Source organism: Ornithorhynchus anatinus, chromosome 20 (genome assembly GCF_004115215.2).
Source record: "Ornithorhynchus anatinus isolate Pmale09 chromosome 20, mOrnAna1.pri.v4, whole genome shotgun sequence".
In the NCBI taxonomy this organism is placed as follows: Eukaryota; Metazoa; Chordata; class Mammalia; order Monotremata; family Ornithorhynchidae; genus Ornithorhynchus; species Ornithorhynchus anatinus.
Window position 1 is genome coordinate 30013919 of NC_041747.1, and position 20295 is coordinate 30034213.

Genomic DNA, 20295 nt, shown 5'->3' on the forward strand with positions numbered 1-20295 from the left:
TCTGGTGCTAACCTTCTCACTGTGCCTCGATCTTGCCTGTCTTGCAGCAGACCCCTGGCCCACGTTCTACCTCTAGCCACCCTCCCTCCTCAGTTCCACCAGACAATTATTCTCTCCCCCTTCAAAGCCTTACTGAAGGCCCGTCTCCTCCAAGAGGCCTTCCCAGACTAAGCTCCACTTTTCCTCATCTCCCACTGCCTCCCGCATCGCCCTGACTCGCTCCCTTTGCTAATAATAATGATGATGGTATTTGTTAAGCTCTTACTATGTGCCAAGCACTTTTCTTAGTGCTGGGGGAGATATAAAGTAATCAGGTAGTCCCAGTTTGGACTCACAGTCTTAATCCCCATTTTACAGATGAGTCAACTGAGGCACAGAAAAGTTAAGTGACTTACCCAAAGTTACACAGCCGATAAGTGGAAAAGCTGGATATAGAACCCATGACCTCTGACTCCCAAGCCCCTGCTCTTTCTACTAAGACACACTGCTTCTCTTCCCCACCTCCCAGCCCCACAGCACTTATGTATATATTTGTAATTTTATTTATTTGTATGGATGTCTATTTGTAATGATGTCTGTTTCCTCCCCCTCTAGATTGTGAGTTCATTGTGGGCGGGGATTGTCACTCTTTATTGTTGTATTTAGACAGTGCTCTGCCTACAGTAAGAGCTTAATAAATACGATCGAATGAATAAATGAATGAATGAACCAGGGAGACTGAGTTTGCAGGGAGGAAGGACTGCTTCAGGACAACTCCAGGCCACACTGGTGGCGGGACGTTCCTCAGCAGGGGTCGGCATGCAGGCGGCCCCAGCCTGGGTTGCCCCCCCGACACTCCAGATTGCCAAATCCATCCAGTCAGCCTCTCCTCGGCCGGGCCCTGGCATCACTGGAATTCAAGGTGCTGGTCGGCCGGGACGTTGTACTTGGTCTTGTGAGCCTCAAAGAGGTTGTGCAGTTCTTCTATGTACAGCTGGTGCAACTGGTCCACTTCTTCCTGGGTGGGGTTGGTCTTCTTCTCCACCTCAATTGGCTTCCCGACTGCGGATGGAGGGTTGGGGGATAGAGAACAACACTAGGGTCAGTGTCAGCAACCTATATCTAGTGCCTACGGAGTGCCCAGCGCTGGACCAGGGACCTCCTGGGTCTGTAGAGTGCTGGCTTGGACTGGTCGGATGCAGAGCGTTGTCTTAGTAGCTTGGGGGAAGGCAGAAGACGTAAGAGCCGCAATCCCTGATTTAATAGGCTCACATACTATTCGGTGGGGACAGCAGACACTCACTAAGGACCCGCCCAGAGTTTAGAGCGGAGAAAGCGAGAGGAACAGCATTCAATACATCCATGAACCCTGACGGGGTGGAGTGAGCTGAGGTGTGGCAGGGCCCAGAGGGGGAGGCTTCAGTCAGAGAAAGCCTCCTGCAAGAGGTAGTTCTTCAGGAGACTTTGAAAAGGGGGAGAGCTGTGGTCTGGCAGATTTGAGAAGGGAAGGAGTTCCAGGCAGGAGGAAGGGTGTGAGTGTGGGATCGGAGGAGGGAGAGTTGAGGGTGAGGAAGAGTGACAACTTGAGCTTGGGAGGAGCCAAGAGGGTGAGTGGGTGGGGTGCTCACTGGCCAGCCTTAATGCCAGACATTGGGCCAGTGGCCCAGTTCTCTCTGGGAGGACACAGGGAATAGAAGCCCTGGCTCCCCCGACCCCCAAATGGCCTCCTGCTTCCCCAGTCCTCCCCGTTCCCCCCCGCCCCCACACTCACCCACGGTGTAGATGGGGCGCCGGTAGGGGAGCAGACCGAAGCTGTACTGGAACACACCGCGGGCGTGGAACAAGGGGAGGGAGATGCCCATGATCTTCTGCAGCCGCTCCTGCACCCAGCGCAGCCATGAGCCCGAGGGATTTTTGACCTGATCAAACAGCTCGTTTTCTCCAAAGGAGAAGATAGGCACCAACGGAGCCCTGTAGAGACCACCAGAGGGATAGGGAAGGGACATGGATGAACTAGGGCTCTGTTTGGATTCTCCATTTCGGTACACTCACCTTTCCCGCAGGGTGAATGAATGTAGGACCCCAGACCACTGTTCAGGGTCAACGGTGATCCTTGCGCCTGCTTCTCCCAACAGCGTTCAACCCGGCAGCTCCAATGCACCCCACTCTGAGCCCCCAGAGAACCCATCAGATCAACTCAGTGTTGAACAGCCGCGTGACCTAGCCAATAGAGCCTAGGCCCGAGAGTCAGAAGGACCTAGTTCTAATCCCGACTTTGCCACTTATCTGCTGAGTGACCTTGGACAAGTTACTTCACTTCTCTGTGCCTCCATTCCCTCATCTATAAAATGGGGATTAAGATTATAAACCTCATGTGGCGCATGGATTGTGTCCAACCTGATTAGCTTTAATCTACCCCAGCACTTAATACAGTGCCTGACACGTAGTAAGCACTTAACAGGCAGGGACTGTGTTTGCTTATTGTTGTACCGTACTCTCCCAAGAACTTAGTACAGTGCTCTGCACAGAGTGAGCGCTAAATAAATAAGATTAAATGAATGAGATGCCATTAAAAAAAAAGTCAGATCCCCCCTGCCTCGGGCCTGCAGTGTTGGGCTCCGCTTGCAGGAGCACCTGATCACACAGTCAACCCACTGACTGTGGGTTGAGCGACTGGCAGGTATGGTATAGGGTGGTAGTTACCCATATTGCAGGGCAAGACGGATGAAGCCCTTCCGGCTGTTCAGCAGCAGTTTATAAGCCCCAGGACGGGCATCCAGGGCCTCGCGTGCCCCCCCGACCACGATGACCAGCAGGTTTCCTCCCTCCTTCTTGCTCAGCAGGTGCATCACACACTCCTTCTCTGATGAGACCAGACCTAGGGCAGACAGAGGTATAGGAAGCATGGCATGGGCTGGCAGAATGTCGATGTCGCCCTCGCTAGCCACCTCATACTCATTGCTCTCCCCTCAAAACGAAAATCCAACGCCCACATCCAGAACCCCCATTGAGGGTGGGAGAGAGGTTAAGGGAGGCTTGTGCTTTCTGCCCTGTGAACTACTGGCTCTCCCTGGCATATACCAAGAGCACAATTGGACACTGGCCCACCTGCCCAGGGTGCAAAAAGAAATTGGGCAGTGAGCCCAAAGAAAATTAGGCCTCTGGAAAATTAGGATCCTCTCCTGTGAGTTCTTCTTTTGTTCATGTCCCTCGGTTGTCTGGTGGGAAGGGGACTGTGGGTGTGTTGCTGCAGGCAGACCCCGGGGGCTCGGGCAGTGGGAGAGGGGCGGAAGGAAGAAGGGAGTGATGGGGGTGGGGCCAGGGAAGATTCTGGGGCTCAGTAACAACGTGTCACCAAAACATTTGCCTAACCGACATGAATAACTCAGCTTTGTCCAGCTTCATAGGGACCCAAGGGTTGGGGAAAACCACAGATAAATCAGCCTTTTTGTTCTGACCGTAACACCAGCTCCTCAGCAACATTCAACCAGGGCTGACCCCTGAAGCTCACCTAATCCAAGACTCCTCCAACTGGGTCAACAGGAGGAATCTTATGCTATTGCTCTCTCTTATGATCATGGACAGACCCTCCAACACCCCCTGACTTTCCCTTCTCCATCCCTGACCTTCCACTTTCTCCATTCCTGACCCTCTCCCAGTGACCCAGCACAGACCATCCCACACCCCTGATTCTCCCCTCTGTCCCTGACTGTCCCCAGTGACCCAGCATGGACCGTTCAACACCCCTGACTCTCCCATCTAATAATCCACCCTGTCCTTCATGCTTGGTAGGATACGATAAGAGTATCTCCCCGGAGCTCCACCATGAGGTGTTCACACCGGGCTGCCTCCCCAGAGACCTCTTCCCAGCAGCAGCCTAACCTCTGCCTCCTCAGTGGGTAGGAGACAGTCAGAGGGATGGTGGCTGTGTCTAATCACCATCCCTCCTACTACGAGCTGATTCTTGACCCGTGCCACACCACCCCACCCCTATGCCTCGGGGGGCATTTACCTCCAGACATGATATATTCCCGGAAGAAGGGGATGCGGAACCAGAGAGTCAACATCATCAGGTGGGGCCGGATGCCAGGGAACAGGCTGGAGAAGCCCGTGGCCTCGGTGCAGAAGTTGGTAGAAGCGCCGGCCACCAGCACCCCGTGCGGGTGGAAACCGGCCACGTAGTTCCTCCTGGGGTCCAGCTCGGCCGTCTTGATGAGCTGAGGGAGGCACAGCGCCAGAAGCCTGAACACCACAGATAAATCCTGTGGTGCCTGAGCTCTGGGGATGGAGGTGGGGGGCTGAGCTCCGAGGGGCGTGGGGGGAGGGGCGAGCTTTGGGGAAGGGCTCCAGGAGGGGGTGGGGGGTAGGACTGGGGGATCCCTGGCATCCATGGCTCTCTCAAATACGTCCACATCCGGTCTCCAATCTGCCAGCCCTCCCTTCTGGAACCCTACCCCACTCCAGACCATGACTCCTTTGCGAATGATTTGGTGTGTTCAGAGGATGGGGTATCTGTCCTGTCTTTTCCTCTGGATTGGGCAGGTCTGGGTCCTGGTGGAGCAAGGCTAGAGTCACTCTGGATGCTAGACTGGAATAGATCTGGTTACTCTAGACTGTAAACTCGTTATGGGCAGGCAATGTGTCTTTTTATTCTTGTCTTGTACAGTCTGGCAATAAAGAGATATAATCCCTGCCCACCACCCAGCTCACAGTCTAGAGGGGGCTTTGCGGTCAGACCTCTGGGTTAGGAGGGAGGAGAGAGCACCTCGAAAGGAAAGAGCATCCTGAGGGGGGAACGGGTTGTGTGTGACCCTTAGGGGCTCCAGGAGGAAGAATCTGCAGCAAGAGATTGCCATTGAAGGGCCGCATGGGGAAGGAACAGAGCATGTGAAGCATCTGGGAGGGAGCTGCCGCCCACTGGGAGTCTTCGCCGGGAACTGGGCCGAAGGGTCAGATCCAGAAACCGAACACCGGTGCAGAGGGAGAGGAATTAGGATATGGGAGGCAGGGGGAGGACGGGAGGCCGAGGAGGGGTGGGAGGCGCAGTGGTATAGGGGGTTGGGGTGGGGGCAGGTAAAAATAGTGGCGGGCCCAGGCAGCCGGGCTCCTGGCTGGGCTCCACCCATTGTGGGGGCGGAGGGGAGGAGACGGGAGGGGAGAGGAGAGGTCACTGGGGACACAGGCCGAGTGAAGGGGCGCCTGTGTCCTACAGCTGGACCGGTGGGTCCAGACGGGCAGCCGGGAATCCCATGGTCTGACGCAGAGACCCGCTGACCAGGGCGCCTGACAAGCCTGGGACGTCCACCGTGCAGGCATGATGGGGCCGTGGACAACTGCTGCCGACCCCAGAGGGGGACCGGATCAAGTCTCGATCTCCTTCCCCCTTGGTAACCCTACCCGGAAGGGTCACGTGGTCCAAGTGCTCATTCAACCCTGACGAAGGAGCCCTGACGCACAGGCCCGGCACCCACCTAGAAACCAGGCAATGGAGTCTAATGGAAACCATTAATCCTGACCCCCACCATTGTCAGCTGTGTGACCTTGAGCAAATCACTTCACTTCTCTGCTTAGTTACCTCATCTGTAAAATGGGGATTAAGACTGAGCCCCTCGTGGGACACGGACTGTGCCCAACCAGATTATCTTGGGTCTACCCCAGTGCTTAGTATAGGCATATAGTGAGCATTTTTAACAAATACCATGTAAAACAAACCAAAAAAATTAGGCAGCAGACCAAAGGGAAATGGAGCAGAGGCCCTAAGAGAAAGGGAACCAGTCCCTCCTGTTTTCACTGCTATTCTTTCAGATGCTGGCTCTCCAAGGACTTCTGCTTGGGGGTGGGGTGGGGGGGTTGAAAAAGGAGAGGGGGAGGAAGAAAATAAGGAAGAGGAAAAGGGGGGCCAGCTCTTGGGCGTTGCTGCGGGCGACGTGGGGAGCACGGCTGAGGGACGGGGCTGAAGGGAGGGGAGAAGAGGGAGAGGACGCCGATGTCCATTTGGTGTTGCCGCACGGCCAGAAGCTGTTACTGACCCCGCTGGACTGCGTCGAGGGGAAGGGGTGGGGGGAGGAGGAGACCTGGGAGGAGAGGGGAGGGAGGGGCCGTTCGAGGTCAGTGCCCGGCCAGGGCTCAGGGACACACTGTTCCGGCCAGGCCAGCGGGGCGAGGGGTGGGAAGGGGGAGGGGGACACAGATGCCGGGTACCCCGGCCCTCAGTCTCCCTCTCTGCAAAATGGGAACGACCTGGTATGGGGGGAATGGGGGCTCTCCCGAGGGAAAGGGAAACCTGTCCCACTTCCCCCCTCCTTTTTTCCTTTCTCCCTTCCCTTACACCCTCCTCCCCTCCCCTCCCTCCACCCCCCAACAGGTTGTCTGGTTCTCTAGTCCCTACCAATGGTTAGATGCCCCCAGCTTCGAGAGGAGGCAGAGGCGGGGCCAGGAGTGGGGGAGGATCCCCGGCCCTGGATCTGCGGGGGCTGGGGTGACCCTGAAGCTTCCTCACGCTCTCTCCTCTCAATGCCGGCTGGGGCTCAGGGCCAGCTCCTAGCCCATCCAGCCCCGCCTCCCCTCATTGCTGGCCAACCCGTCTCACCTCTAGCTCGCCCCCCATCCCCTCATCGTCGGGAGCCCCTGACTAGCCCCTACTCGCCACCCATTCCCTGACCATCAGCAGGCCAACCCCTAGCCCTACCCTGAGGCTCCCATAAAGTGGGGTCCCTCCTCAACCTCCCCCTCCCAGGTGGCCCAGGGGGACTTCCCAGAAGAGGAAGTTTCCTTCTGTGACTGTGGAGTGACCTTGGCCGCCCCCGTGGGGAGGATAGATCCCCGAACACCAGTTTCTCCTAGCGGGTGGGGGAGGTCTGGGAAGAGGCTGGGACCACCGAGGCCGATGAGGTTCAGCGGCTTTTGGCCCAAAGCTGGATCTCTCCCTCCCTGACTCTCTCTGGGGCCATCCACAGTGGTGAGGTCCACGGGAGATGGGTGTGGATGGGACTCTCGGGGGTCCAGTGCAGCTGACTCTTGAGAAGTGGGGGGTCAAGTTCTGGGGGGGGGGGATCCCTCCCCGCTGCCAGTCTGGGCCCTGGGTCCAATGTGCCCTCACCACGAGGTTTCACATTCTTCCCCCTTGCCTAAACCAGAGAGGAAAGATATTGAGGCCGGAGGGATTCACAAAGGTCATTCTATCTGTCCCACTGCTTTAGGTGGGCCTGTTGGGCCCATTGTCAGGGACACAGGGGAAACACTGTGGCTCAGTGGAAAGAGCCCGGGTTTGGGAGTCAGAGGTCATGGGTTCTAATCCCGGCTCTGCCGCTTGTCAGCTGTGTGACTTTCGGCAAGTCACTTAACTTCTCTGGGCCTCCGTTACCTCATCTGGAAAACGGGGATGAAGACTGTGAGCCCCACGTGGGACAACCTGATCACCTCGTATTCCCCCCCCCCCAGCGCTTAGAACAGTGCTTCGCGCATAGTAAGCGCTTAACAAATGCCAACGGAGAAGCAGCGTGGCTCAGTGGAAAGAGCCCGGGCTGGGGAGTCAGAGGTCATGGGTTCTAATCCCGGCTCCGCCGCTTGTCAGCTGTGCGACTTTGGGCAAGTCACTTAACTTCTCTGGGCCTCCGTTACCTCATCTGGAAAACGGGGATGAAGACTGTGAGCCCCACGTGGGACAACCTGATCACCTCGTATCTACCCCAGCGCTTAGAACAGTGCTTCGCGCTTAGTAAGCGCTCAACAAATGCCATCCTTATTAAATGGGCGTTAATGCAGTGACGTGGCGCCCTCTGCCGAACAGCAGTGGTGATGTCTCCCCCGACCTCGTGTCGGTTTCCCTCCATAATTCCTCCCGCATCCACCCCGCACCCTCCCGGCCCCTGGGGCGAGCCCAGAACCGACGGCGGGGACGGTTAGACTGCAGGCCGGGGATGGAGGAAGGGATTGAGCCAGCAAGGGGGGGACTCAACTCTCTGTTTTCACGTTGAAGCCAACTGGAAAACAGCAAGAGGGAGTTGGGTTAGACTCACCGGGGAAGGGGGAGGGAACCCCGGAGAGGGGGAGGGCCTTGCGGGAAAGCAGGGGGTGGGCAAGAGGACCTTCACCAGAGTGCTCCAAGAGGTCAAGACTCTCGTGTGTCCAGCCCGGACATCCGGGGGCCCGATTCTCCCCTCTCCCAATCCTGCCCCTCCTTGGCCGATAGTACTATCACCTCCCCTTGGCTCCGGCCGTCCACCCTTTACCCCACTTTTCCCTGAGGCTCTAAATGTGCACAGCCCCCGCCCCTGACTGATAACGGGGCTCCATGCGGGAGAACAGGCAGGATCCAGCCAGGATGAGAGAGTGGGGTGACCTCATCCTGTTCCTAACCAGCAGGAGTCCCACTTTGCCCCTCAGCTAGAGCCAGGGAGTACTATGTTGATGGCCTCTCTGTTGCCCTAATAATAATAATAATAATGGGATTTATTTAGCGCTTACTATGAGCCAAGCACTGTTCTAAGCAATGAGGTAGATACAAGGTAATCAGGTTGTCCCACGTTTGGCTCACAGTCTTAATCCCCATTTTACAGACGAGGTAACTGAGGCACAGAGAAATTAATAATAATAATAATGTTGGTGTTTGTTAAGCACTTACTATGTGCAGAGCATTGTTCTAAGCACTGGGTAATCAGGTTGTCCCACGTGAGGCTCACAGTTAATCCCCATTTTACAAGATGAGGTAACTGAGGCACAGAGAAGTTAAGTGACTCGCCCACAGTCACACAGCGGACAGGTGGCAGAGCCGGGATTCGAACCCATGACCTCTGACTCCCAAGCCCGGGCTCTTTCCACTGAGCCACGCTGCTTCCCTAGGGGCTGTTGAGCACCCCCCATCCCTTACCAGGATCAGAAGAGTTGGTGCCCCTGGGCAAAGGAGTGACTTTCTGGCCACTCTTAGCCAGAGGGCACTAGGCCATCTGGGGCGGGGGGCAATAGGGAGAGAGACACACCCTCAGGACTTCCGTCTGGTGGGAGAGACCCCAGGCTGAACCCCTTTTCTTCCTGGGAAACAGTCATCGCAAACCCCGGGGAAAGGGGGGCAGGAACAGAGTCCTTGAGGTCAAGGGTTGTCCGGGGCTGGGCTGGGGCATCTGGCAAGCCCCTAGATGGGCAGATGACCCCCCCCCCTTCGCTAGACCCCTGTCACTCCTCTCCCTTCTATCGCCAGTCCCACTCACCACACCCCAGGGTCCCCTTTGCCCCAAGTCCAATTCACTGTCACCCTTCCCGCACCCCAATCTCTGCTCTTTGCCCCGACACTGGGTCAGGAGAAGCTCCAGGGCTCCACAGCCCGAGAACGCTCCGCCTCACCCCACCCCCAGCAGGAAGCAGAGTAGTCCCCAGAGTCCCTTCTTCCAGGACTCCTGAAACAGGGAGATGGTGTCGTGACAGTCATACAGTAGCCGAGGGTCTCCCTTCCTCCCCGAAGCTGAGGTCAGTAGCGGGATCACATCTCCTCCCAGAGGCCTTCCCAGATTAAGCCCCCTTTTCCCAGGCTCTCTCTCCCTTCTGACTCTTCCATGAACTTGGGCCTGGGACCAGTCAGTATTCACCCTACCCCCAAACACACAGCATGTATGTTCGTATCTTTACATTATATATTATAAATTACTTATTCACTTATATTAATATCTATCTCCTCCTCTAGACTTTAAGTTTGGGCAGGGAAAGTGTCTGCTAGTTTTGTTGAATTGTACTCTCCCAAGCGCTTAGTACTGTGTTCTGCACATAGAAAGCACTCAAAAAATACCGCTGATGGATTGACTGATTGGCGGGTCCCCCTTGATCTAGGATTTTTGTCCCACATTTCTTTCTGGACAATCACTAGGAAAATGTGTCTGGCCAGACCCTCGATTCCCTGCCAGCCTCTGCGGTCCAGACTGGCCCTTCCACCTGCAGTCTGCGAGGCCACACGGAGGCCTCGGGCCCCACGCAAGTGGACATCAGGTGAGAGAGGAAGAGAAGCCGACACAGGGGATGGTAGGAAGCTGGAGGGATCTGAGGAGTGTGAGCCAAAGGGGGCTAATCTGGGAAGGCTCTCTGGAAGTGGAGGTGAGACGAGGCATGGGGAGATGTTCGGGGAGGGTTTGGAAGATGGAGAAACCTGAGTGGGAGGTGGAAGAGCTGTCCCCCCACCCGGAATCCTAGCTCCCAGAGTAGGGGATTTTGAAAGTATTGTCAGACTCTGGATGGGGGTGGGTTGGGGGCCCCTTGGCCGCACGTAACATGGAGGTTGCAGGTCCCCAGTCACCTTTCCACCCAACCATCAGGGGGGCCAAGTGTGTTTCCAGCCCCGGGGTCATCACCTCCATTAGACCCCAAGATGATCTTTAGTAATTATGGTACTTGTTAAGATCTTACTATGAGCTAAGCACTGTTCTAAGAGCCAGGATAGATACAAGCTAATCATGATGGACACAATCCCTGTCCCACATGGGGCTCACAGTCTCAATCCCCATTTTACAGATGAGGTAGCCGAGGCCCAGTGAAGTTAAGTGATTTGCCCAAGGTCACACATCAGACGTGAGAAGCGGCATGGTGTAGTGGTAAGAGCACGGGCTTGGGATTCAGAGGACATGGGTTCTAATCCCAGTTCCACCACTAGTCTGCCGCGTGACCCTGGGCAACTTAACTTCTCTGTGCCTTAACTTCTCTGTGCCTCAGTTACCTCGTCTGTAAAATGGGGATTAAGACTGTGAGCCCCACGTGGGACATCCTGATTATTGTGTACCTACCCCAGCGCTTAGAACGGTGCTTGACACAAAATAAGTGCTTAAAAAATATTATAACTGTTATGATGTGGCTATTATTATTCTATCCATTAAACCCAGCAGGAGCACCGGAGCCCACAGACAACTGTGTCCAGGGTACCCCTCCCCTCCCCCATCCCGGTGGGGCAGCTGGTCCTTCCCCACCTTCCCCAGTGACCCGTCCCCTCTCCCGCCGGCCACCGCCCTCCCTCCCAGCCCCCGCAACCCAGGCTTACAGACACGGGGAAATAGTCTCTCATGTATCTCCAGATGCCGAGGGTCCGAACCCAGTTGAATCGCCGCCCACCCCTGCTGGGTGTTTCCCAGTCCAGGCACCACCAGGCAGCATACAGAACGCTGACCAGCCAGAACCGGGTGAACAGGAGTCCGAAGAAGACCACCAAGCAGCACTGACCTGCGGGAGCAGAAGTGGACGTCAGGGAGATCAGCCCTCCATGGCTGTCTCCACTCCCACCCCCCCCATCCCAACTCCTCCTCTCTCCTCCCCGCCAAGCCCAAGGCTGGGAATAGGTGGGAGGGGGGCTTCTCCCCCAAAAGCACTTAATACAGTGCTCTGCCCAGAGTAAACACTCAACAAACCCCCTTGATCGATTGATAAACCTTCCTCCAGGAAGCCATGCCTGATTGATTCCCATCTTTCTGATCATTCAGCCCTCAGCTACCTCATCTCTTTTATTTGTTTATCTTTATTTTATTCATTTACTCAGTTTTCTTCTTTTTTTTAATCTGAACCTTATACTTTTACTCTGTTCGGCAGTCTGCGTCTGCTTGTCTTCTCCGTTCGTCTGGAAGCTTCCCGAGGGCCGGAACTCTATCTTTATTTCTGTTGCGTGTTTCCAAGCACCTTGTCCAGTGCCTTATAGCCCTGCCGTGGATCTAGCGGACAGAGCACAGCTCTGGGAGTTGGGAGGCCTGGGTTCTAGTCCTGGCTCTGCCTGCTGGAGCCGGACCAAGATTAGGGAAGGTTCCTGACTGATGAACCATCTCAGACATTTTTGAGGTGGCCAGGCCCAGTGGGAATCCTGAAAAATAGCTGGCCGACGTGAGCGGAGAAGACAACAGCGGCTACCAAGAAAACCACCTGCCTGGCAGTGGCACAATGCTAGTCAGCACAGAGTTACGGCCACTCTGACAGCCGATGGATCCTGCAGGTCAAAAACTTTCATGTGCCCATCACTGAATGAAAGAACGCACTGGTCCCCCGCCAGCTTCTCGATCATAGGCCTCTGTGCCCCAGTGGGAACATGACTGAGACGAGGGCAAAGGAGTGGTTCTGCGCAAACCAGCAGCACTGTCATCAACTCCTGCATGAGATGTGGAGGACAGAGCTCTGCCCCGGGAGGTGCCCAGTACAGCACTCTGTCCTCAGTAGGCAGCCATTCCCAGTGGTACTGTTACATATTTTGTTATGAGATGATGAGAGACAGTAGGTTCTAGTGCCGGAGAAGGTTAAAAGAGGGGATGAATGGGGACAACCCTCCTTCCCCCTGGTCCCTCCCTGTCCCCTTCTGCCATGAGGTGGGGAGGGGGCTGGCTAGGCTTGGGAGTTCCTATGGAGGTTGAGAAATGGGTGGATTGGTGGGGGGGGGGGGGGAAAGTGGGAAAGGAAGGAGATCTCTGGGGGCTGGACGGGGGTCGCTTCTTAGAAGCATGGACCGCACCCCTGCCCCCAACCCAAATGTCTGTCGGACTGCCACGGCTGGATAGAGTTTCCATGGGAACCTGGAGCTATGCTTCCCCAGTTAGGGAGGGCAGCATTTGAATCACACTAGTCTAGACCGCTGGAGGGGAAAGCGGGGGCTTAGAGCTTCAAAGTGAGGATTCATTTCATCCAACCCCCTGCCTCTAAGAAAGTGAATAGAGATCAGAATTGTTGTTGACAGGGAAAGGCTGACCCACAGCTGTGAGTGTGGCTGGAAAAGCCCAAATGGGGGCCAGGGTCCTCCCCAGCTCAAGCCCAGAAGCGGCATGGCCCTAAAGGATAGAGCACAGGCTTGGGGCAGGGCAAAAGACCTGAGTTCCAAATCCAGCTCTGCCCAAACCCCCTTGGGCAGTCAGGGACTTCTCTCCTAAAGCCTGGAGTGGGCTTCGGTAAGACTTGGGCCAGGGCCGGGAGGATCGGGGACAAGAAAGAAGGAGAAGTGAAGGAGAGGAGAGAGGGGAGGAGAGGAAAGGAGACGAAGGGAAGAAGGTTGTCCTGCTTCGTCGTGCTGCTCCCTTTCTCTCCCCTCACCACCGAGGAAGCCCAGTAGGAAGGGGGAGGCCGTGACCCTCAGTAGGACCACAGCGCAGCTGGTTGCTGGGCCACCTCAGGAGGCGAGCACACGGTCTCTGGGCTCCGACAACCCCAGAGCCTGGCAATCCCCAGGAGGAGAAATGTGGGCCCTATGCTCGCTCAGCCTCTTCCTGGAGGGCAGTGTCAGGGTCGGGCCCGCGTTCAGGGTCTGGGTCCGGGTGGGACGGGGCGGACGGGCACATGAGCTTCCAGCCGGACCTTCCGACCGGGGATGGGCTCCTCCGAACCCCGGATCCAGTGTGGCGGGAGGGACAGCGGGCTGGACCAGAGTCGGGGAGTGGCTCCCCTCGGCCAGTGGACCGGTCTGCCCTCAGGACGGCCTCACTCCTTGCCCTGCCCCGCAAGGCTGCTCCCGGGAAGGAAAACCCGAAGAAGTGTCAATGCTGAAACCCCGAGACATTTCTCTCCTGGCCCGGCGATCACCCTGCCGGTCAATGGGTAGCCCCTCCCCCTTGCCAGCTCGGAGCTAATCATATTAACCCCTCCCTCCCCCACGCCACCATCTGCCCATTCCACCCCCCCTCCGACACACACACACACACACACTCGCTCAACTGAGGCCTCCTGTAATAATAATAATAATGTTGGTATTTGTTAAGCGCTTACTATGTGTAGACCACTGTTCTAAGCGCTGGGGTAGATACAGGGTACCCTCCCATTAACTCCGGGGAGGCGTGGAGGGGACAGATTACCGTTCCCATTTTACAGATGAGAAACTGAGGCCAGAGAGGTCAAGCGGCTTGCCCGAGGGGATCCAAGAGGCCCGGGGTAGGGGAAGAGTTGGACGCCCTTCTCCACTCCCCAACCCCCGGGCCCGAATCCGGGATCTAGGCTGTTCCACTGGGCCAGGTTGGACATTTATTTATTTATATTAATTTCTATCTCCTCCTCTAGGCTGTAAACTCGCTGTGGGCAGGGAATGTGCCTGTTGTATTGTTATATTGGACTCGCCCAAGCAACATAGTACAGTGCTCTGCACACGGTAAGTGCTTACCTCGGGCAAGTCACTTAATTTCTCTGTGCCTCAGTTACCTCATCTGCAAAATGGGGATTGAGACTGTGAGCCCCACGCGGGACGGGGACTGTGTTCAACCCAATTTTTATCCACCACGGCGCTTAGTACAGTGACCGGCACATAGTCAGCGCTAAACTAATACCGATATTATCATTATGATTACAATATAAGAGTGGGTAGACAAGTTTACTGTCCAACGGGGGAGGCAGACATTAAAATAAACTATGGCTAACGACCTAAGTGCTGTGGGGTTGAGGGAGGGGTGATAAAGGGTACAAATCCAAGTTCAAGGGTGACACAGATGGGAGAGGGAGTAGGGGAAATGAGGTCTTGGTCGGGGAAGGCTTCTTGGAGGAGATATGCTTTCAAAAAGGCTCTGAAGGTAATCTGTAACGATATGAAGAGGGAGGGTGTTCCAGGCCAGAAGTATGACAATCCCTTCTAGTCTGTAAACCCGTTGTGGGCAGGGATTGTCTCTCTGTATTGCTGAATTGTGCTTTCCAAGCGCTTAGTACAGTGCTCTGCCCCCAGTGAGCGCTCAGTAAATGCGACTGAACATGGACAAGCCGTCCTTTGTATTCGAAGAAGGCAAGGGGTCGGGGTGGAGATTTCAGAGAAAATCCCGGGGCTGAGGAAGGTCAACTCTTAGATTCTGCTTTTAGATTCGATTCTTAGATTGGCTACCCGACCCCCCACCCCCACCCCGGTCCTCAGGGGCAGTGGGTCCAACTCTCTGCCCCCCTAGAGCACTCTAGGGTCCAACTCTCCTTCCCCTTTCTGCCTTTCTTTCCTCAGTCCCCCCTCCCCACCTCTCCAGCCCCCGGCCTGGCCATCCAGCCTCCCGCCCCTCGCCCCAGACTATCCCTCCACGCCCTCCGGCCCGGAGCTCCAGCCTCAGCGCGCCCCTATGCCAGCCTGGCACCCCGGTGCCCCGACCCGGAGCCCTTACCCAGAGCCAGGAAGCTGAACACCCACTGCAACACGGCGGCGGTCTGCAGCCTGCGCTTCAGCGGCGTGGAGAGGGGCGCGAAGTGGACCATGGTGTCCGCTGCGGCCTGCCGCCGCCCCCTGCTTCCAGCGCCCGCTCCTGCCCTGCCCTGCCCTGTCCGGACCCTCTGCCCGCTCCTGCCTTGCCCGGGGCCCCCCAAGGCCTCCCGCTGGCCCGAGTGCGGGGAGGGAACAAAGTCTTTCGAGTTTTCTTCGCGGGCGGGGAGGGTTGTGCAATGGGAAAAGGGGGCGGGGGTGGGACTGACTGTGTGTGCCAACCGTGCGACCACAGACCGGCCCCGCCCAGCTCCAGCCGGCCCCCGGCCCGGCCCTAACGCGATCTGTCGGCGACCGTAGAGAGTTTATCATCCGAGATAAGTCTCCCGCCCGGAAGAGAGGAGGACGAGGAGGGGGAGGAAGAGGGAGAGGGGAAGGGAGAGAGGGGAAAGGGGAGAAGGAGCCGCTCCAGGGCCAGGATCTGGTCGGGGAGTGGGCACCACCATCTCTCCCCCTGAAGAAACGGGAGGACAGAGAAGGGAGAGAGACCCCCAAACCCTTTTCCCCAACCCCGCGTCTCTCCGGCTCCTACCCACACCCTGAGATCCATCATCATCATAATCGTCATCCGCCTCCATTGGACTTCGGAGTGCAGATCACTGTGCTGGGCGCCTGCCGTGTGCAGAGCGCTGTGCTGAGCGCCTGCGGGTGCGGAGTTTTGTCCTGGGTCCTCCAGGCGCGGTCTTGGTTCGGGCAGGGACTCCAGGATCCGGCTCCACGTTGTCCCGTTGCCCGGAAACAGATCGCGCTACTTTATGGACCCCATCTGGAGGCAACGACCCCACCCCTTCTCCCCTCTCCTCCCCAGTGACCGTCGGCAAAAGGCAGAAAGGAGAAGGAAACTGAGGACTCCTTCCTTCCTTCCTTAGGTTGCAATCCGGAGAGGCGACGGCGGGGACAGTCCCAGAGCCCTGCTTCCATCCTGGGCACCGGAAAAACCTTGGAGCAGAACCCCGACCCCATGGGACCCCATCCAGACATTTCTAGACTGCAAGCTCGTTGTAGGCAGGGATGTGTCTGTTTATTGTTATATTGTACTCTCCCAGGCGCTTAGTACAGTGCTCCGCACACAGTAAGCGCTCAATGAATACGGTTGAATGAACGAATGAATGAACGAGTGATTCCCTCTAATCTGAATTCCTGCGGCTGCACCGTCAGCCCTGTTTCCTCCTCTACGCAGACATCCAGAATGATGCCCTGCACACAGAAGGAGCCCAGGACGGTCCTCTGTACACAGTAGGCGCCCAGTACGGTACCCTGTACACAGTAGATACCATTACATTACCCCACCCTTTGACCCCCTGCCGCAATCTGTTTTCCTCTAACCACGGAGGGCAATAATAATAATAATACATCTTAAGCGCTTACTACGTGTCAAGCACTGTTCTAAACGCTGGGGTAGATACAAGGTAGTCAGATTGGATACCGTCCCTGTCTCACATGGGGCTCGCAGTTTCAATCCTCTTCTACAGATGAGGGAACTGAGGCCCAGAGAAGTGAAGTGACTTGCCCAAAGTCACACAGCAGACGAGTGGTGGAGGCTGGATCCGAACCCAAGATCTTCTGACTCCCGGGCCTGGGTTCTATCCACCAGGCCATGCTCCCGATCTGGGACCAGCGCTCTTACAACAATTGTGCCCCCTCACCGACCCCGGGAGAAAGGATGGATGAAAGTTCTGATCTGCGAATATCAGTTTACGGGGATCGGACCAGACTTTTCCGGGTAAGCGAACGGGCCCGGTCCCTAATCCCGCCCTCCCAGAAAGAGCACTCTAAGCAGCTGCTGCCCAGGGGCTTGCCCTTGTCACTCAATCAGTCAGTCGTACTTATTGAGCACTTAATGTGTGCAGAGCACTGTACTAACCGCTTGGGAGAGAACAATGTAACAATAAACGGACACATTTCCTGCCCACAAGGAACTTACAGTATAGAGGGGCAGACAAACAGGAATATACTTAAATAAATAAATTACAGCGTGTGCCCGTGGAGCCGGGGTGGGAGTTTCCGGGGGACCCCCTCCTCAAAGCTGGGGCTTCGGGGAATGGGACAGACAGACTGACTGACAGATTGATGGCTTTGGATCCTGAGGTCTCCTGGGGACGGTTTCCGGAGCCCTGCTGAGGGTGGGATGGGTATGGTCGCGCTCTCGGGCTGGCAGGGGTGAAGGGGTTCATTCATTCATCCATTCAATGGCATTTATTGAGCGTTTACTGTGTACAGAGCACTGTACTAAGCGCTTGAAAGTACAATACAGCAATAAAGAGAGACAATCCCTGCCCACATTGGGATTACAGGTTGGGGGGGAGGGGGGGACGGGGAGACAGGCATCAAAACAAGTAAACAGGCATTAATATAAATAAATAGAATTATAGATATATACATATATACATAAGGGCTGTGGGTCTTGTGTGGGTGAGTGAGGTCAGGGGAAAGAGCGCTGAGAACGTGGAGCCAAGTCTGGGAGGTTTGATCCCAAGGAGCTCAGATCGGGCTGTCGCCAGCAAAGGGGAGGGGGGTCAATCCCGCAGAGAGATTAGAGGGGATTTAGGGGCGGGGGGCGGTCTTGGGAAGAGGCAGAGGCGACCAGGTGGCTCGGGGATTAACAGTTTCAGCCCGGCCACCCGACTTCCCGACTCCCCGACCCCTCGGCCTCCTCCAACCCTGAGAATCCCTAGAATTCTGGGCCACAGGCACAAAAACCAACCCGCGGCGAGGGCTGGCACTCTCTGAGACACGATTTGTACCGCTCGATTTGGGGGAATCTGGGCCTGGGGGCTGAAGGGCCAGCGCGGGATCTCTACATGGGCTGGTTGTCCTAGGATCCTAGAGAAGGGAGATGGGGGAGAAAAGGTGGGGGTTAGGAAATGTGAGCGGGGCCTGTGCAAATCTGATCGACCCAGGGGAATCTGTGCAGCCGGAAACACCAGCAAATCCACCAGAATTCATGGACTTGCATCTGTGCTGGACCCCTGGGGAGAGTCGTAGGTGGAGAGGGGAGAGTCAGGGGTGTAGGATAATCCATGTTGGATCACTGGAGAGAGTCAGGGATGGAGAGGGGAGAATCAGGAGTGTTGGATGATCCATGTTGGGTCACTGGAGGAGGGTCAAGGATGGAGAGGAGGAGTCGTGGGTTTGGGGCGGGTGGAGCAGTCTCGATGATCTTCCTGGGAGAAGTAATTGCTGGGAGGGACGGGGGGCTGTGTGGGTTGACGGCCCAGAATCAGCAAGATCCGGGGGTCCAGGCCGCCCCTGTGACATTCTCCGCACGGAGAGGCTGGCGGCGTTTCCACCATCTGCCCGTCTGAACTTTCCCATCTCTCGGCTCATTAGCGCCGGATCCCCCGCCCCCAGTCCCGTTGCTAAGAAACAACGACGGGGCCGGTACAAGGAGGGCTGGGAGGGCTGCTGACCCCTGCCTGACCATCACAGTCAGAGGAGGCCTGATTTGGTGTCCAAGGCTGATGCCCACCGTGTCGAGGTCAGAGAGCCTCAGGTTTCTTCTCCCCTGGTCGCCACCCTGTCGCCTGCCTTCAAACTGGTGAGTGGGAAACCCATTCAGGACAGACACCCTCACTCCTCTCCTTCAAAGTCCTTCTGAAAAGTCACTTCCTCCAGCATGTCTTCCCGGATCGACCCCCCCCCCACCTTCCCCATTCACATGCAAAGATCGGCCATCCCTTTTGTTATCGATCCCCCTGATATCTGTCGCTCCTCACTTATTTCGGATTCAGAAATGTTGATGAAATGTTAGTGGGGCATCCTGGCCTCACTTGGGGGGGGCCCCGGGGCCGGCTTCCAGCCTCGCCTATCGCACGCAGAGCTGGGTACTTCTGTGTGCAGAGCGCTATACGGAGGGTCTCTGGTATGGAGAACGCTGAATTTGGATCCTGCTATGAGTTGCCTACTATCGGGTGCTCGGGGAATATGTAATCGGTGTCAGACACACGATCCCTGCCCTAGAGGAGTTCACGATCTCTTTGGAAGACAGTCCCTGAATCCAAAGCCGCAATCTAAACAAGAGGGGACAGTCTACCAGCGGCACTTCTGTCAGGGCATCTTGAGAAGGATAATCATGGTATTCGTTAAGCGCTCCTTCTGAACCAAGGACTGTACTAGATGCTGGAGTCGATACCATCTCTGAGGAGCGACTAGTGGCAAAAACCGCCGAGAGCTTGGGAGAGTCCAAGGGTAGCAAGACATACGTTCCCTGCTCTCAAGGAGCTCACGATCGAAAGGTGTGCGGGGTGGGGGGAGAACCCACGGAAATTATTTACCGGGAGACGGCACCCCCCACCCAGCGACCACCTTCACAGCGCTAAACCCAGGACCCCCGTTTGGCGCGCCAGCCCTCCTCATAAAGAAACCGCAGAGGTCGCATCGAAGGGAATTGATTCCTCGGAGGTTCTGAACGAGAATAGGGGGCGGGGGTCTCTAGTCACGTGGGGGGCGGGAGCGGTGTCATCTCCGAGCCGGGGCCAGGGAGGAAGGGGAGACAAAGACACCTAGAAAGATAGAGACCGAGGGAAGGGCGAGAGACGGAAAAACAGACCCAGACAGACAAAAAGCCCCCGAGGGAGAAACACCCAGAAAGGGCCGAGGGGAAGGAGAAGGGGGTGGGAAGGGGTCGGGGCGGACCCACGGCAGCTCGGCCCCCTTATCCCGCTCCTCCCCCTCCCCCCAACTCCGGACTGCGGAGAGCGGCCGGTGACCGTTAGCACTACACGGGTCAGTGCGTCCTCCCTGGACGCGTCCGGGCGGCCGGCGAGGGGGGAGGGGGTCCTCCGGGACCCCCAGACCCAACAGTCCTCGGGGAAATTGGCTGCGGAGGGGCGATTCCCGGTGTGTGGCCCCTCGGGAGCGCGCCCCCGCCGCGGGATCTGTCCACGTCCACGGTCCTGAAAGGCGGAGGGGGACTGGCCGCCGTCCAGCTGGCCGCCTCCCGGCCTCGGCCCTTGTCCTTTCTTCCCCTCCCCCTGCCCCCCGCTGGTCCTCCCCTCCCGCCTCTTGGCGCCCCCTCCCTCCCTCCCTCCGAAGCTGGGGTCAATGCAAAGGGGCGAGGGGAGGGGTCCCGCCACCGAGGGGTCCCAAGGCTTAACCCTTTCCTGCCGGCCCCTCCCTCCGGGCCCGTCGCCGCCGGGGCCCCGGAGCGGGAGCGGGAGTAG

The 20295-nt window shown here is 56.9% G+C and overlaps 1 protein-coding gene across 1 annotated transcript; it reads right to left on the reverse strand.

The window, feature by feature from the left end:
* Positions 1 to 674: 674 nt before the first annotated feature.
* On the reverse strand, positions 675 to 15183 carry MOGAT2 (monoacylglycerol O-acyltransferase 2). Its single transcript, XM_029048410.1, has 6 exons — positions 15039 to 15183; positions 10994 to 11172; positions 3992 to 4196; positions 2683 to 2857; positions 1751 to 1950; positions 675 to 1041 (listed from the first exon to the last, which is right to left on the reverse strand). The coding sequence occupies exons 1-6, from the start codon at positions 15127 to 15129 to the stop codon at positions 887 to 889; spliced, it is 1005 nt and encodes a 334-aa protein (XP_028904243.1). The 5' UTR covers positions 15130 to 15183; the 3' UTR covers positions 675 to 886.
* Positions 15184 to 20295: the final 5112 nt, after the last annotated feature.

Excerpts from the sequence above, each read along its gene's own strand:
- MOGAT2 (XM_029048410.1), bottom strand. The coding sequence starts at position 15,129 with ATGGTCCACTTCGCGCCCCTCTCCACGCCGCTGAAGCGCAGGCTGCAG. Across the intron at positions 4,197-10,993 it reads GAGACTATTTCCCCGTGTCT|CTCATCAAGACGGCCGAGCT; the intron begins GTAAGCCTGGGT and ends TGCCTCCCTCAG. Across the intron at positions 1,042-1,750 it reads GCGCCCCATCTACACCGTGG|TCGGGAAGCCAATTGAGGTG; the intron begins GTGAGTGTGGGG and ends CTCCATCCGCAG.